This window comes from Leuresthes tenuis, unplaced genomic scaffold (assembly GCF_036924035.1).
Source record: "Leuresthes tenuis unplaced genomic scaffold, fLeuTen1.0.hap1 SCAF_14, whole genome shotgun sequence".
In the NCBI taxonomy this organism is placed as follows: Eukaryota; Metazoa; Chordata; class Actinopteri; order Atheriniformes; family Atherinopsidae; genus Leuresthes; species Leuresthes tenuis.
In genome coordinates this window covers 21,600,136-21,618,597 of record NW_027325368.1, presented here as the reverse complement: position 1 = coordinate 21,618,597, position 18,462 = coordinate 21,600,136, and the positions used below count along the sequence as shown (strand labels likewise).

The following is an 18,462-nucleotide window of genomic DNA, read 5'->3' as shown; positions in this document are numbered from 1 at the left end:
CAGAGAAACGTAAGCCGATATGAATCAATGTTGTCACTTTAGTCATCAGTTTTTGGGTTTTTTCTTCGGTCATGTAACATACTTTTTGTAAAGCTCTAGAAATACATTTAAAGTGCTAAACACAAACAACCTTTTCTCAATGTTGTTTATTTTTTGCTCTCCCAGAACATATTTGGTGACGTATGGCTGCATACAAGCTCTGACAACAAATCCTGCATCCTTCACAAGAAGGAAGCCCGATTGAGGCTAAGCAACCTCTTCTGGAGACTCGATTCATTAACAAGTGACCTTTGAACGAACGCACCCTTAGTACACAGGCACTAAAAAAAAGAAAAGGTCCGGGATGGGATATACAGTAGCAATCAAAAGTGCGGGCGCCCCAGCTTTAAATTTATGTTCAGTGGCTTCAAGAAATTATCTCAAATGGCATAAAAGTTAAAGAACTTTTTTTTTTTTTAAGCAAGATTGTCTGTACTGTGCAGGGTTTAAACTTGAATCTGTCATTTTAATCAACTTGTTAGGCGTCTTGCATGTTCAGTGTTGGAAAGGGCAGATTATAGACATTTCAAAGCTTTACAAAGAACAATTCTGAGCTTGTGCATGTAGCTGCATATCACTCTGTAAAGTTATCGCTTAAACTGTGAACTGCTCATACATTTGATAATGAGGCAAATAAACGTCCTTTTTTTGGAAGGAAGAATGATTTGTTTAATGTTCAAGTTTTCAAAGTCAAAGTGAGGTTTTTTTTTTTTGGGTCACGAGGTGTACTTTAGAAAGAAAACGGGTGCAGATTTTGATGGAAAGACCAGCTCTTAAAGCGTTAAGAGGGACTGTGTTGCAGCCAAAGACACATTTCACTTTGGTCAGCGGTCCGTTAAAAAGAAATCTGACGCATCGACCTCAAGATGTTAAAGAGCGACGCGCCGCCTGCTGTAGAAACTGACACATTTCCACAGAAGAGAACAAGAGGACTCTTTGCTGGCAACAGCAAATGTTTACAAGTCATGTGACTTTTCAAAGGAAACTGTAGCTACTTCCCAAAATTGGTTTCGGCCCAGTTCATTAACAAACTGCAAAATGTGCACAAAAAAAAAAAGGGACATCGAGAAAATGTCATGAATTTTTGCCAAAATCGGGCAGATTTAGTTCAGTTCACAGCAACACCAAGGCAGGCTTTTCCACAGGACAAATCATACATTGTGCTCACATAGCAACGGTTTTGTATGTCAAGTTATTCGGCGCTACATGTGAAATGAAAAATAAAAGATACATTCCCTTTGAAAGAACACCCGATAGCGTGAGAAGATTAAATAAATAAAAAAACCGGGCTCGCCACCACTAACCCACTTATGCTGAACACTCATGTTGTCAATCTGTTAACAAAAGACAAGCAACATTCCATGAGAAAAGGTGCTTTATTGTGACATGTGGAGGGAATTTAAGGGCAAAAATAAATCCATCCGACTGGAAAATATTCTTAACAGAACACGATCGAGTCTCATGACTGTTGGACTGAACACACGACAAAGTACAGAGACGACAAAGCTCAACCACACCCGTCTGAAGTCATGATCTTTGGCCTCAAATAATGTACTGCAGAAGATGTTTGGGGGAGGGGGAGAAAAAAAAAAGAAGACATGACTAAATAGTTTCAATGACGCCTTTATTAAGGAAAGAAAGAAAAACTGATGCTCAGGATGACAAAGCTCTGCCGACACTCAACAAAAACGGACACTTGGGGAACAAAAGACAAAAAAAAAAGGTGAAGAACCCGACCCAAACAGCACAGTGACTTAAACTTAAGTGTTTTAGAACTTTGGTGGTAACCTAATACAAAATGCTCAATGTGTGATTAAGAGTGAGGTGATACACAATGAAAAACTGTAAGGAAGCAGAACACAAACACACTCGTCCCCTGATTGGAAACCCGAGACCTGACAGCGAGTTCTAACCAAAAAAAAAAAAAGGCAAGAGGGGGGGGGACGAAACAGATCTGAGAGAAAAGAACAGAAATCTAGATAAAATGAGTAATATACAGACTTTCAAACCAAATACTGACAAGATGTAGGTAGAAAAATATCACAATGATACAAACAACATTTCCAGAGAAAGGTAATCATTGAGAGGCGGAGAAGAGTCGACCGAATGCTTCGCATTAAAGGACATTGCACTGAAACCATCACGAGCTGAACACTCCCTGCCAACACAAACACGCTTCTGCTGAAGACCCAAAGATGTTCCGATATTTTCATCTGCCTGATGGAGCAGCAGCCTTTAAACTAACAACAACAACACAGAAAAATCAAGAGAAAACGATGAAGTAGTGTAGTTTTCTAACACTATGACTAAAAAAAAAACTCAAAGTAAAGATAGTTTGTTGGGGGATGCAATGTTAACCCGCCTGAACCACAGATGATCTACATATGTGGCTGAGCCGTTTTCACACTCCATTAAGAAATCAAAGCAAACCTGTTAATGTTAGCTCGGAGTTAAAAGGAAACATTGCTTTCCGTCTCCACGGGCAGTAAGGCATCAGTGCCATGACGAGGTTCCTCACAGTCCTTTTTAGGTGCCCCCCCCCCAGGAGTGTTTCATTTCAAGCTGGACCCTTACTGACTGAGGACCCATTTATAGGCTCGCAGGGCATCCTCTCCACGCTCTTCAACAACAAAAGCTGGTAACTATGGCAATGTAGTCGACTTGTCTGGCTGCCGTCAGTGAACTCAACCAAGCAACATTCAAGTTGTTCCAGCACTTTCTAACTTTGAAAGATAAATGCATGTTGAACAGTGGTGCCTCAACCAGTCTTACTTTGAACAAACCTCTACTAGCTTGCTAGTAGCTAGCAAGTGCTCTTAGACATCAGGATCAGACTGCTGGGGTGGAAACACGAGAAGCTTGAAAAAGGCTTATTGCCATGGTAGCCAATGTTGCAGCATTTGGTTTTGCTGGGCTCCTCTCAAAAGTAGGCACTGAGGTGAAGAAGAGAGACAAAAGCAAGAAAAAAGTCTGGGAAGATAAACATCAAATATGGTCTGCACTAGTTTTCCACCAAAGCTGGATAAATCCAAGCCTCGTCCACATGGAAATAAGGAGGATGGTGCGATTTTATGACACTTAATTCTATTCCTTAAATTACACCCATGTCATAAAAAAAAAAAAAAAAAAACACCATGGCACTCGACCAATTAGCTGTAAGATCCCAGACTATTTCCAAAAAAAAGAAAAAAAAGGACACCTTTGCAAATGTGCACCACTTTGGAGAAAGATCATCCCCCTTAAGGGTGAAGTTACAACCCTTAGTGTGTGCCAAAAAGAGAGAAGAGGCTAAAAGCCAGCCGTCTGGTGAGCGCGACAGACACAGAGCTCCAAAGAAAAACTAACGGACACGTTTTACATTGAGAAAGAAAACTAGAATGCTATACTTACTAATAGTTGAACAGTTTTAGCTCAAACCCTGGTAAAGATATGAAGCCTGTTAAAAAAATAATTTCCTTATTTGGCAAATAATAAAAGGAGATAAGGGAAGTAATGTGACAGAGACAGAGTAAATGGCACAGTTTTTATCTGAGATTTCAGAGCAAACAAAGAACTACGGGTACCTGCAGGCCGAGCTTGAGCTCTTAAGCTTGGAGAAAATAAACAAATAACAAAAAAAAAACAAAAAAAACAGCTATTTCTACATATAATGAAAGCAGAAAGAAAGTCACACCTATATAATGGCACAAGCATCCCGAAAAAGAAAAGAAAAAGAATGGTATGAGACAACTGCTCAGTGTGAGCCATGATCCAGAAAATAGTGAAGTAAAACTTTCATATAAAGATACTCGTGTCCATTTTAAAGCATATTGTGGGTGAAAAGACTGAAGTACTCTGGAAATAGACCATGTACAAAATAATTCCCCCATATAAACGACACTCACACAAGGCACTTCATTCAGTAAGAAAAGAGTCACAGTCCTTTCTACTACCAGAAACTGCCTGCATAGCAACAATATGAGGACAAAATCTATTCCAGACTTCTGTGTGGTACCACAAAAGAAGTCTCAGACGGAAAGTGGTGTTTTGTTTTTTTTTGATTGTGTTTTTTTTTTCTTTTGGTTTTAAAATGAGCACTTCACCGAATAGTAAAAGTTTGCCGATTTGAAAATAAAGACCAGAGTTCGTTCCTCTTAGCATTTTGTCCCCAATACCATCAACTACGGATGCTCTGTACACTTTCTGGTGTGGTTTTTCTGTGAGACACAGTGGTCCTGGGATAAGAAGTGTTTTTTTTGTTTTTCTGATGGCACTCAGAAGGCAGCCAGTCGCCAGGAGGAGAGGGCAGAGACGCGGCCGCACGGAGCTTTCCACAGTGAGACTCCTTAGTCGTCCCTTTGTGTCAGACGCGAGAGGGCGCCTGTGGGAGGATCTGCCTGAGTCTGAGAGATGTGGCTGTAGAGAGGGACAGAGATCGACAGAGAGGAGACTGGAGAGCACAGGCAGTGCTGCGGCCTGTCCTGCTACCTGCTTCTGAGATTCTGAAGGACTCCGTAAACCTCTTCTTCTTTGCTGAGTCCCTCGAAGAAAGGCAGCAGGTCCAGGAGCTCCATGTCATTCATATCGTCAAACCAGGACTGAACCGGGACCTGGACAGATTAGTAAACCACCTGCTGTTAAGCTTTTATTTACGCCAACAACAGTCACCACAAAGGACTGAACACCAGTAACTGGAAGTCCAGATTAAATATTAATGGAAACCATTACGAGCAAAGGCTCAGTGAGGTGCTCATCGTCTGTCTCGTGGTCCATCACTTCATAAAGTGTTTACTGTTGAATTCTATGCATTAAAAGCTGCCTTCCCTTTTATACACACTGGATATTCGTAGGAAATTTAAACTTAAAACCCAGAGTGGTGTGTGTGAGTTGAAATGACTGTCAGGACATCTGCTCGTAACTTTTTTTGGTTTTAAATTTTAAAAAAAACCTGCAGTGAAGTAAACATATCATCCATAAAGTAGGACTTATTTTCCAGGAGGGTGCTGAGTTAAAGTTAAAGAGGGGGAGGAGCTCAGGACAGTTGCATAAAAAAAACAGAGTTAAGGCGAGATTCAGTGTCACCGTAACAGCGTGTGTGTGTGTGTGTGTGTGTGCGTGCGTGTGTGCGTGCGTGCGTGTGCTGGTGAGAGTTCTTCCTCACTGCTGACTTCTTTGCTGCTCGCTCCCCATTATTTTGGGTACAAACCCTCATCTGCTAATCCCAAATTGAAAAGAAAACAGTGATTTCCACAGCGCGCTACCGACACCGGTTCCCTCGCACCCCGTAACCCACCCCCCCGCTTTGCATGTCCGGCACATCTCCAGCAGAAAGCCGGTGATGTGCTCGTATGAACAGAGATCAGATCAAACTATCCCCACAGTCTCCGGAACATCTCACACTGTTCATGTGGCTGATTAGGAAGAAAAATAATTGATGAACAATCGGGTTTGCCAATAATCATCTTTGCTGCATTATTAATGAATTTTGGTGGCTTTGGTATGAACCAGACGATTTCCATTAATCCCAAACCGTTGTTTTAATGTAAAGAAAGTGATAGCGAACAATGGAGTTTAGTTGGTGTCCATCTTAAATAAAAAGGTATTCCTTTTTATCAGGGAAGCATTTATCAGCAATTTAATGAGAAAACATGAAAGTTTTGAAATGATGCTCCTGTATATCATTTTTATGCTAAAAAAAGTGCTAAAAAACTAGACCTGAGGCCTGAATATACTTTAAAAAAAAACAACAACTACAAAGTGTTATTCTACATTTTTATCATGTCCTCTTATAAATGTACAATATTACTTGAGAAAACTACATGAAAACATCAGTTAGGGGGTCAACTTACAGCATTTTCTGGATGGAAAATGTAAGAGGCAGGTGAATTGTCAACGATAATAACGTTGCTGAGCTCTCGCCCCAGCCGGCTGAGATCTTTGACGTAGTTCCCTCTGTGAAAGACGCAGGATTCTCTGAAGAGCCGCGCTCGGAAAACGCCCCACTGGTCCAGCAGGTCTGCCACCGGGTCTGCATACTGTTCGGGTCAAACATGCACGGTAAGAGGTCACACGGCCACAAACACAAGCGCTGAAGGCACAGCATGAAGCGATCACTGTTTAGCATTTTGTGAGGATATAATTAACTGAAGGCACACTTTTCAGACCAGATTTTTAAGCAAAAAAAACCAGAAAACATGCTATGCAATTATTCTTACAGGCAGCAAAGCTCGTTGTCTGTCAGTAAGCTTTTAACTAACGAGGATTTATCTCTAAGGACATTCTAGACTAGAAGGACAGCTGACTTTTTACCCAGCAAGAAAAACACTGTCTACTGCAGAAGCATTAGTCACGTTACATAACTATCTCTAGAAAACTTACCCATGTATTACTGGCAAAGATATAAAAGAAACAGGCAGAGAGCAGATCCCCCCCCAGAAAGAGCAGGTGAATGTTCGGAGATGTCCACAAGCCTAACGAGTTGGTAACCATGACAGGTGAGAACAGAGAGCACAACCACATCTTTACTCACCTTGGCAAGACTGGCTGTGAAGAGCACACATTCAAACAACTCTCCCATCTTTTGAAGGAACTCGTCAACGTGTGGCCTTTTCAGCACATACACCTGGAAGACGACACAGAGCTTAGTTTTCATGAACACACACACACATACACACACACACAACAATAACTTACTGATATTACAATCATTCTGCCACAAAAAGAAAGAGCACATCATTATCCCTCCAAGTCTCTGAGTGTTCGCCCAGTAGCTGCCACCCAGTGCAAGTAATCACGAACAGGCCAACCGGGATACACACAGCCTATCCTGGATTACTTGAACGGGATAACAGCCAGTCACTTCGCTTAGGACCGGGAACGAGCCAACCTTCATTTCCATCCCAGGGGAAAAGGTGGGGACCACAGACTACTTTTCCAAGTCTGTGGTCCCCAAGTCCCCAAGTCTGTGGAGAATTCACTCATATCTGTTGGGGCAGCAACATCTGAACCGGAGACTTAGACTTAGAGTAGATCCAGAGCAGCCCCCGGAGGGCGCCGTGCACAGAAGAATGCTTTCAAGTTGATTAACACAGCAGACAACGCTGCATTCCTCTACACAACACAGTGAGGAAACGACAAAGTGTGTTCAAGTCAGAGGCGTCTTCAGCTCCCCTGCAACACAGAACAGTACGTGGAGCTCATTCCTGCCAGCAGCCATTACTGTAAATACGCAACAGCAGCTTATGATGGAGGAGACAAACAACCTACTAAAACATAATGATTCCCTACTGGGATTGATAAAGTACAGGATGTCCCTGAAATTCATCTCATTCAGTGTGTTCACACAAGAAGAAGACTCCCCACCTCCTAAAACAGGTCCGCTTTATTCAAATTTAAAAACAGAAAAGAGTAACGTCTGATTGTGCATGTACAGTACCTGATGAACGGTCCCATCAATCTCCACTGGTACAATGAAATCAGCATTGCTGATGGGCTGTGAGAAGAGAACAACACAAACTTAGTGGCAGCATTCGATTTGTAGGTGTAATATCTTAACTGACAAGCAGAGGTCCTACTAGCATTTAAAAAAAAATAAAAAATACACTAAGAGACTGTCAAATCTCTCAAAGAAAGAAAGAAAAAACTTTCGTTGCCAAAGTAACCCTTATCCTCGTGCCCTCTTTCTGCAACCTGTGCAGTCATCAAACAACACAAACAATGAGGCAGGCGTCTTCAGTCGAGGAGGAACGAGTAGAGGTGATGAATAAATTAATGTAATGAAGACGATCATAAACAAGAGCAGAATCAAGTCATCTAAACTTCCCAAATACTGCACTTAAGAAAACATTTTGATCAGAATTATTCAAGCTAAAGAGCAGACAGTACTAGACTGCAGTTTCAGCCTTTATAAAGGCCCAATCAGAACTCGAGTCCATGCTCCATGTACGGTGCATCCTCCATCACCTGCTCCTCTTATCACCGTTTACAAAGTCATCCAACGGATTCAACAAAGCTTAGACTTCCAGCATATGATTGGCTGAGCTTTGACTATGAAGAAAAAGACAATTCCACAATATGTAGACTTTTCTCTCTGCAAGGCCAGCGTAGATAAGGGTAACTGATTTACAAAATGTACAAAATATGTTTGTTTTTTAATGCGACTGGATGGTTTAAGTTAAGTCATTTGTAGCTACAAACTGATTTGGCAAAGCTTTCAAGATATTGCTAAAAAAGGAAATGTACGAGCAAGCTCGCTCCTAAACACTTACAGCTGAGGAGAAATGTGGTTGAAAAACTGAAACAGTAGGCATCATTATAGGTTTTAGCCTCTTCTTACCTTAAACGAGCTGTGCACGAGTGTTTCATCCAAGTCAATCACCACACACTTTTTACCATAGTCAGAAATTTTCATCTCTGGTAAGAGGTATTTGGCTGGTGGCTGTGGGGAGGATGAGGCACGTACATGTCAGTTAAACAGAGGGAGACAGAGAGATACTTTACATTTAACAAAGTGTGAAGAAAGAAAAAGCCCAAACCGTGTTAGGAGGGTGCAATTTGTATCGATAACAATCAAACAAAAGTCTACAATGATTAGTTAAATGGGCAAAAGCTTGAAATTGAACAGCAGCAGAAGCCCAGAAGTACACAAAGTAATGACGTTTTACAGTCAGGTTCATGACAATTTGGACAGTTCAAAGAATTCTGGAGTTGAAGGGAAGCATTCGAGCTGTGACCCAATCTTTCACTCTTTTTTCTTTTTTTAAAAAACAAAGCACCTCTATTTTTTTTTGGCATCTAGTATTTGGACAATTGACCCATAAGGAAGTCAACTTCCCTGGTAATTCATAAATCTGAGAGGTAAATTTGAAAGAGGTCAAACAAACTGATTATTTGACAGCTCCTCTGTCTCTGCTAACTCTTTGATCAGTCTGGAACATTCCTAAAAAAAGAGGAGATGCACACATAGGGCTCAACAACCTGGAAGACCACAGAGGACAACCAAAGTGAATCAGTGGAGAGAAAAACATCACTTCACGACCTCGAGCTGAGCCAGGAGAACTGTAGAGGACGCCGGCGTATCAGTAGCTGCGTTTAGATACAACAACAAATGGTACTGAAGCAAACTTTTAACATTTCACAGAAAGAGCGAACCAAATAAGTTTGATCGCTGGGGACACTTAGAGGGATAGGAACAAGATCCGTTTGACAGATGAAGTAAACACTTTGTAGTAGAATGATGGGAAGAGAAGCGTGTGACAAGGGAAAAGTCAGGATAATGATCCAAAGAATGCCAAATAAGACCCGGTGGAAGCTGTTGTTATGGCGCAGGACTGACTGCTGAAGGAACTCTGTCAGGAGGGTTTAAATATACTGTGACTGAGGACAAAAGTCACAGGATGATGTCTGAGGTTTATAGAGCCACACTTCCTGCTAAAGTGATGGAATGATGCTTCACTGAACAGAAAGATGATTTACAAAAATGGGGGATGGTTGATACAATGTTTTTGTTAAACCTCTTGAATTCAAGTTGAAAGTCAGATCTTTTTTTTTTTTTTCCAGCTGTTTTGGTTCAAAATATCAAAGTGACTGTCCAAATACTTATGCACATGACTGTAAAGCCAGAAAAAATGTTGTCACTTATGTGGGAATAAAATCAAACTTGGACATATTCTTACAGACAGAGAGCCATGCAAACATTAGTTTGTAAGTTTGAAAATGCCAGTAGCCCCAAAATGTATGTGTGAACATGACAGGATGAAATAAAATGAGAAATGTGCCTCGGTGCAGGAACACAGCTGGATTAGAGCAGATGAATCAGAGAGTTGAGCTACATACAGTCACCGATGGGTAACTTGACCAACTGTTGGCAAGGCCACAGGTAACCAGATCACATCTAAGTCCATCTTTGAGTGGCAGGATCAATTAGTTTCACCTTAGCTGAGGATGCAAACCTAAAGACGAGGAGCTGGTGTGGAGTTCAATTCTCACTCAACATTATTCAACCTCATGAATAAGTAGCACAATGAAGGGATTTACTTCCTGCACGGACGCTCCTGGCTATTGATGAGAAGGTTTTCTACTTAAAATGCTAAACAGTCTGTGTGGCAGTATTTTCAAAAGTATACAACGCCCAAAGTGTCAATCGTGCAGGTGAAGCAGTGAGAAATTTCCAACCGTTAAGTGCACATACACGTTCCAAACAGCGAGGGCTCCGATCGGCTGAAAATGAACCGCGTTAAAAAAAAGGAGCTCTCTGAGGATCACTGGAACCCACACTGAGAGGATGTGACAGCACCAGCCCACTCAGCCTGGCATGCAAAGGAAAAGAAATGAACACTATACATACACTAGGGACAGGGATGACCTCAACCTGGTCACACTACAACACAAGAAAGATTGACGGACAGGGTACAAAAACAGGGTGGAGGGTTAGAAGAATACACACACAAATAAAGTTTAAAAAAAAATAAAAAAGGGTTCATCAACAACAACGAAAACAATACACTATTCACACAAACGTACTGTTTCCAACAGAGAAAATACACTTGCAGATTAAAACCTTTGTTTGGAGTCCAAAAAAATAGCAGTTTTTATTAGCAATTAGCATGTTGAGTGGAGCAGCAGCTCACCTTGGGAGGTGATCCGTTCTCCTCAACGGGGGGAGGCAGGGGGCTGGTGTTGCTGTTAGTGGCTGGTGGCTCCACATTGTAGTTGCGAAAGCAGCAGAAAAATGTGCTAAATATGCTCCGGCTCCTCTGCTTCTTCAGGCTGCTGTTTGACTGGGATGCTGTCAAAAGAACAACAGCGGGTAAGAGGAGGCGAGGGTGAGCAGGTGCATATCTAAATCAACAATGGATAACACAGATGAAGCGGGCCGAGGCTGGAAAGCATGCGTGTTGTGCTTATCAACGTGTCACAGTACACCCTCTGCTTAAAGAACTTTTGAGCGGTCATCACTAAGTGACCACAGTGGTGCGAGTTGCACTCAATAACATTAGCCTTGACAGTGCGATTAAATGGCATTAGAGTTTGTTTTGTCGACTATCCCTGGCAGAACCACTGATCAGAAAATAACCTTGCCGGCCGGGTGACTTCATCACTCACGCACCGTGACAGTTCAGAGCATGCTCTGCTCCAATTGCAAATCGCCTCTCATTCCAGGACTACGAAGTACGGCCTAAAATCAGACACTGAGCTTTTATTAATAGTGACAAGTTAGAAGCTGCACAGTCCTTCCCCCTTTTTTCGCTATGGTGATTCCCATCACATGATTGGCCAGGGGTCTCCATTTTGAAAACTTGCTTAAGTTAAACCCCCCCCCACCCAGTTTCAGCTGGCAGGTGAGTGACTGAAGCAGCCTGGATATGCACAAGAGAGGAAGAGAAGAAGGAGGCGGCAGGAGGCCCTAAAACCCAAAGAGCCTATACAAGGCTGCATTCCACTCCACCCATTAGCCCCCCATGCTCATCCCACCAGAATACTTTTGGAACTGAAGACCACTGAGGAGCAAATAGCATTATGTCATGTCTTTTGGCATCTTAATATACTGATACTTTGCACTCTTGACTGTTAAAAAAAAAAAAAAAAAATGTCCACGTTCTTTTTTCAAAAATTAGAATTCGATGCAATATCTAGTGTTCAAAAAAACCTTGAGATGTGGACAGTACAGCAACACTGAAGCTACATGAAACCCTCTCTGCACCCTCCAGTCATTTCCTGTCACTAGCTTCCAGAAACATTAAATACAGCCTATCAAGTGAACACGTGCTGGGTATTTAGGGCATTTCTTATCAGTGGCACAAGTTCCTTCCCTTCAAGACACGTTAAGCACGACACATGACCAACAACAAGGAAAAAAACATTAAAAGGGCGACTAGATTGAGAAACTTCAAACTGATACACTCAAATTACCATTCAGCTGATTGTTGCGCTCCAAGTGTAAATGACTGATTTCAACAACTGATAAAAATGACAAACTTTTAACACAATTATTGAATGACTTTGTACAACAATTCTGGAACACGCTTATAAGACTTTAACAAGTTGTTCTGTGTGGTGCTGAACAATAGTCGTATTGGCCATTCTAAGCTTTGTTTAATCCCAAAAATAACCCAAATAGTGACACAGCTTCTATTCATTAAACTGGAATCTATCAAAACTCTGCACGGTAAAAGCGTTCAGCTTCCAGAGACTCACCACAAGCCGCCACAGCAGCAATTCATGCACAGAACCTCAGAAGAATCCAAGAACTGCCCGATCACATTGTAGATTGAGTCTCACATCAATCATTTTGTCTAAGGTAGATGGAGGGTCGTAACACACAAATAAGATCTCGGGTATTATTTGGGTCGCAAATCAAGCCGTTTCATGACTGACTGGTAGTGGGTCAATAAGTTCACTTCAATTCTAATCTCTGTTGTTTTACATCAGTGGAAACAGCAGCATTCAATGTAAGTTAATTAGCACATGACTAATTAGCACATCATGGTAGATTTCTATTGGCTGTAGATAAATGTATATAGATTACCTTTTCCTTACGTGTCCAAACCTGTGACTGCTACTGTGCATTTAGCAAGTACTTTGCTCACGAGTAAAATAACTGCAGCTTACCAGTGATACTGAATCAGGGGGAAATGGTCAATTTAGATGTCCCAATTTTACTTAAAATTTTTTTTTTTTTTTTTTAAACGCAATAAACTGCAATGTAACATATCTATGTTTCTAAAATGTTGTAGTCGCTCAAACACAGTTGTTTTAAAACAGCAGCACATTGATGCTGCACTTTGTAGAACTGCCTTCTGTAAAGCCTGTGTAGAAACCATCTTTGCTGCAAAGCATGGATGTACAAAAATAATAAAATGGCATATTCTATGATCACGTGTATGTATGTATGTATATATATATATATATATATATACACACATATACATATACATATATATATATATATACATATACATATACACACACACTTTTTAAAAAAAAAAAAACTTTAAGAAAATAAGAAACAAAGATATTTCGCCTTATTACACGGTCGAGCCACTGAGGTGTAAAGTATATAAATGATATTGATTTTAATCACTGTCATATACTTACGGTGTTTGGTTTGCAGTTGTGCTGCAAGAAAATTCAAGTATCAGGACTGATTAAGATTAAAATCAGATTTATTGTCATGTACATGCAGGGGAATGCATAAAAATTTCTCCTCTGCACTTAACCCATCCAGGTGGGCACCTGTTGAACGCACACATGCACGTGGTCACACACTCATGGTGACAGACGCCATGAACTGGAGCGGTGGGCAGCCATTCACAGCAGCCTCAGAGCATGGGGGTACGGTGCCTTGCTCAAGGGCACCTTGGCCGCAGCAACCCCTCCAGCTGTCAGTTCACCAATCTTTTTGAGTGGCAAGAGTGGGAATCGAACCGCCAATAGGACGACCAACTCTAACCACTGAGCCCCGGCTGCCCCTGAGACTGAGACTCTGTACTGACCCATACTATTTTAAATGACTTGAATTGGTATTATGGACAGAAAAACTTGATTGGAACACATCCATATTGATCACCAGATCTATCAGAGGCCTGAGGGTTTGTTCTATGAAGTTCTTGGCGTTTTTTTAAAACTTCGCTGTTCTGGACAGAGATCTCTGAAGTTGTCCCTTTAATCTGTGGGTCACGGCCCAAAGGGCTCCAATTATCACTAATACCAATGTTACCTTCACCAATGTTATCTTTCGTCTTTCAGTCCTTGGTATTTTTCGAGCTTCTTGTGCCTAACTCTTGATGCTGCTGTCACTTGGAATAACAACATCTATCATAACTGCTGCCTTCTGTAGTTTGAGGACCACCACAACAAAATATGCTTAGCTGTCCCACAGGATCTCAGCTCTGTCATTCTCTACCATCCTTGAAGATGTCTCCCACTTTGACTACGGGAGTCAAACCCATTCTCGGCACATTGTTCCTGTACACTGTACCTGCCGCTTGGTTATGGCATTCACTGTATGCCATATCTGCCTGCATCTTACATCCTGCCACTATGTGCTGGACTGTCTCAAAGGCCTGTCTGGTGTGGTCGACCCTGTCCTCTTTTGCACTTGTGCTCAGGGCCTGTTCTTGTGCTGCCATGATTAGTGCCTCTCTACGGTCTTTCAGACCAACCGTTTGTAGCCAGTGATAAGCCCTTCTCAACATCAGCCACTTCTTCAATCTGTGGTACCTGTGGAGGCACAGGCTTCGTATATAGCTTATATTATATACATATATATATATATATCATTGTCATATTTACAAGTATCACAAGCTGTCTTACTTGGCCTGAAGGTCAGTGGTGCCCAGCCCAACAGGGTGAGTCTAAATATACGCTGCTGCTTGGCAGTCAAACCAGTGAGAAAGGCAGACACATGTCATTAGACGACCAGCAAAGAACATGAAGACCAAAGGTGGTCAAGTTTTGTCCAGACTGTTTGGAGCCTTTTCAAGCAATGGAAGTACCTTTAAAATACCCCCAAGACAGCTGGTGGGATGGGCTACATGTGAAGAGATTTATGACATGATAAGGGACAAACAAAACAATGGCTGATTCTGTAGAACATCCAAGGAATAAAGCTGAAAAAGTTGTGTTACGCTGTCAATGAAAAATATAGTCTTGAATTCTATCTATTACATTAAAAATGCAACATGTTATTGGGGTTCAAGAGGGGTTTTTTTTTTTTTTTTTTTTTAATATATCAGAGCACATCCCTATGCCCCTTTACACTCAAATATTGCTTCTTTCAAAATCTCAAGAAAGCATGGGAGACGGGACAACGTCATGCAATTCCTTTAGTGATGGTAATATTTTACTTTACCCCACGGGAAGAATGCCGTACGACTCACTCTCAGGAAAAAATGAAAGAGGCAGGAAACAAACACCAACATCCCTGCTATACTTTGTCCTGTAACTCAGCTATGTTCCACTTTACACAAACTCTTACTCAGTAAGGTGCTGTTTTCAAACAGCAGCTCAATGCGCAACTGTGAATCCCCACAGTGCGACTGTGTGTAAGGCAACTCAAACACCTCAGTTGGTAAACAAATTAAGACCTGACTTGATGCCCTCAGAGCAGTAAATTGCATCCACTTCCAAAAGCCGGCCTCTAGTCTATAAATGAAACATTTTAAATGAACATTTCCTCGTGCTTGGGCCTGACTTGTGTTAAAAGGCCTGTGACGCGTCTTTAACCTACATAAACTCCCACACAACAAACCTTGACAAATGTGTCACTGCATGCGTGAATTTAAACTGGAAACTTTTCAATCAATAGTGCATTTCTAGACGTATAGATGCATACCAACATTTTTAGAGGTAATAATTATACCCTTTAAAAAGTTTAAAGCGGCTAACAATATATTTTTATACCCGTCACAGTCATGACCACAGTCATGACAATATGTGTTGTGCAATAACGTCAAGCTATTCTTAGACTTTTGTCGGCTGAGGAATCTGCATATCTTACAAAGATATAGGGATATAGTTTAGGCCAACCCCCATATGCAGTGTCACATTTGGCTATTAAGATCATCCCCAGGACACCCACACATGAGTCACAATGATTCTATAGTTGTGACAGGGGGATACGTTTGCACCCTCAGAGAAAAACGCATTGTTGTGTTTGAGAGACTTAAGTTCTCACATAACTAATGGTCCCAGAAGCAAGGTGGTGGCAGAAGATACTGACCCACAACACACAGACAGATCGACCCGGAAAGGGTCACAGAGACCTAGGAATAAGAATCAATGGAAGTAAATACGACATCCAGTGCAGATCATTGTCAGGTAGAATTGGGGGATGAAGAGGTTAACGCTTAAATCATCATAATGAGCTCTCCTAAAACTGATGATAAAACTGAGAAAGCACTCAGCTAACTGGTCGTAGATTTCACTGAATTATACAAAGGTCAGTCACCACAGAATAACTGGCGATAAGACGGCCTCACAGTTTGGGAAATAAACAAAGACATAATCTGGCATCAGTTTAAACCCAATACTGTGCATATCACGAGGTAATCAAAGACAAGGTGTCTGAAAGAGAATGCTGTTCCACTTTCATTTACATAAAGCACTGACAGCACATAGTTCCTGACGATGCCCTAAACCTGGGAATTTAAAATTGTCATTCATATCATGAATCATCTGTCAGATTAGCTGGACCAGTTAAATAAGTGAATCACAAAAAGAAGTACATATTGTAAATGTTTAGCAAAGGCTTGCCATCATTTACCTTATTTTGATATGGACTGCAAGCTACTGTTTGAATATTTAGAATATTTTACCCCGATTTTATCGGAAATATAAGTACGTCAATGTTATTCATATTTAACACTTAGCGAATAAACGATAGACTTATTCGCCGAGAACAAGACACATCCAAATAAACTTGTTGCTTGCAAAATATATTTTACCCGTTTTGATTAGGACCATTTCACACTAGCAACCAGTGCCTCCATCTACTGCAACAGCTAGCGAGCGCGAATAAAAGCTAACGTCAATTTTAAAAAGTAGTTAGCCCGCTAGCATTAGTTCGTTGTCGTTAGTTTTTCCACTTACCTTTTTCTTGGTTAAAGGATATTATTTCCTCCTCCTTAGGATTGGAAACTTGGGTTATTATGGACATGTGGTCCATTGAGACGGGTGGTTATTCCTGTTTCGTTTCCCACAATGTTGCTCGTACTAGCGCGCTTGCTTCGTTTGCTAGCTACTGTAAGCTAGCAGTTTAAGATGAGGGCGACCAGCTTGCCCACAAAGCGAGGAAACCGTCCGAGGCGAAGTGTTGTGGCAGCGGTGGTAGCCAGCCAGCTAGCACGGTGGTGAATGGAGGCCAGCGAATAGCTGTCATCTATGGCTTTCCGAAAAATATCATTGCTACAAACAAGTGTTTGTGAGCAACACCGACAACGCGTGTCTAAAAAATATATATATAAAAAACGACGTTGAATTGCTAACCAACTTTGGTTAGCAAGCAGCTTGGGTTAGCGAGCTAGCGCTGAAGCTCCGATCATCCAAAATATGAGGCCGTGTAGGAAACAACGCTGAAAACACTTGGAAGCCCGTCGGAGGGTTGCTGTCGTCCAAAAACACACAGCAAGTACACTCAAGTTGCCCAACGTTAAAGAAGGCATACAGTTTAAAGAAATGGTTCACATCTGCTGGCCCTACAGTCCCTGTGCAACATGGAGGCTTTATGTATTTTGAGTTGCATCTGAAGCGGGGGCGCTCGGGGTGGGAGGGGGCGGTTTGTTTCTGTGATGAATTCTTTCAGGCAGGCAGCACAAACTCCCCGCACTATATTGCTCAACCCATGCAGCTGGCAGGACGCTACCTTCTCAAGCTTACTTTCCTCTGTCATTACTGTCGGTCACACGCTGCAAATCATACCTCTCGATTAATTACACTTAGAGATTTACCCAAACAAATTACACTTCATGTAACCTTGAAAGCTCAAAACAAGCTGATTAAACATGTTCCCAACAGGTAAACAACAGCCCGTCTAACAGACAGAGCTAAAAGTTTATGATGATCCATAAACCACGGAGTGTGAAGTCGTCTTTTGTGGAGTTTTAAAGATCCTGGAGCGCCACCTAACGCGTAAATTAGGAAAATGTTTGAGTTACTACACCAGGTGTTGTGCCAAAAAGTAATCGACCGCAAGGGACTGATCTAACTCCGCGGGAGCGCGCGTAAGCTGTCTGAGATACTTTATCGTTCTTTGGACAAGAACAAAACTGAATCAGCGGTTTGTAATGCCCATTTGAAGACATTTTAGGTGGTGCAATTGATTACATAGGCCATTATCTGTTAGTTATATCCCTCTTCAATTATATCAAGTCAATTCAAGGCAGAAATAATTTGTTAGTCGCACGCTATGAGCTGATCTGGCCTTTTTGAGATGTTTCTAAGAGTACAAATGCTTGGGTGGGCTATTATTTCTAAAAAGTTCAATTAAGTAATTTTCGAGTGGTCATGTCATTTTCATGTCAAGCTAGGGATCATAAACACTTTTTTGTAAAATAAAAAAGGAATTAATCAGCTACGTGGTCATATCACCTTAAAGGTATTTCGTTGAATTAAACTGATTACATGGGCTTCATTCTTCATTCATTCTATATCAATAATTAATTTTGATTTAATCAAGTTATTCAAAGGCAGAAAAAACAATTCAGTCAAAAGGCAGAGCCATAATAACTTTTTGACAGGTTGAAAAAAGGCATTTAGGCTTTGTAATGCCCAATTCAAGGTGCAACGGATTGGATGAGCTATGAAATCAAGTCATTTTATGGCTGTGGCAACATTTTAGACACAAGTTATTAGCTTTAAGCTTCTTTTTTTTTGGTAAGAGGAAAATGTACATGTTTGAAATTACAGTAAAATTTGATCAACAGGCTTTCTGCTATGAAATACTCA

At 41.3% G+C, this 18,462-nt stretch overlaps 1 protein-coding gene across 2 annotated transcripts; it reads right to left on the bottom strand.

Annotated features, from left to right (window-relative positions):
- Positions 1-1,646: 1,646 nt before the first annotated feature.
- On the bottom strand, positions 1,647-17,523 carry LOC140268422 (CTD small phosphatase-like protein). 2 transcript variants are annotated; one of them, XM_072363267.1, is made up of 8 exons: positions 16,609-17,523; positions 10,647-10,804; positions 10,364-10,396; positions 8,354-8,455; positions 7,454-7,510; positions 6,548-6,640; positions 5,868-6,053; positions 1,647-4,628 (listed from the first exon to the last, which is right to left on the bottom strand). In XM_072363267.1, exons 1-8 carry the CDS (start codon positions 16,682-16,684, stop codon positions 4,503-4,505), a joined length of 831 nt encoding a protein of 276 aa, XP_072219368.1. In that variant the 5' UTR covers positions 16,685-17,523; the 3' UTR covers positions 1,647-4,502. The 2 variants fall into 2 exon arrangements, with proteins under 2 accessions (XP_072219368.1, XP_072219369.1); XM_072363268.1 differs by lacking the exon at positions 10,364-10,396 and having other exon boundaries at positions 16,609-17,521.
- Between the last annotated feature and the right edge of the window lie 939 nt (positions 17,524-18,462).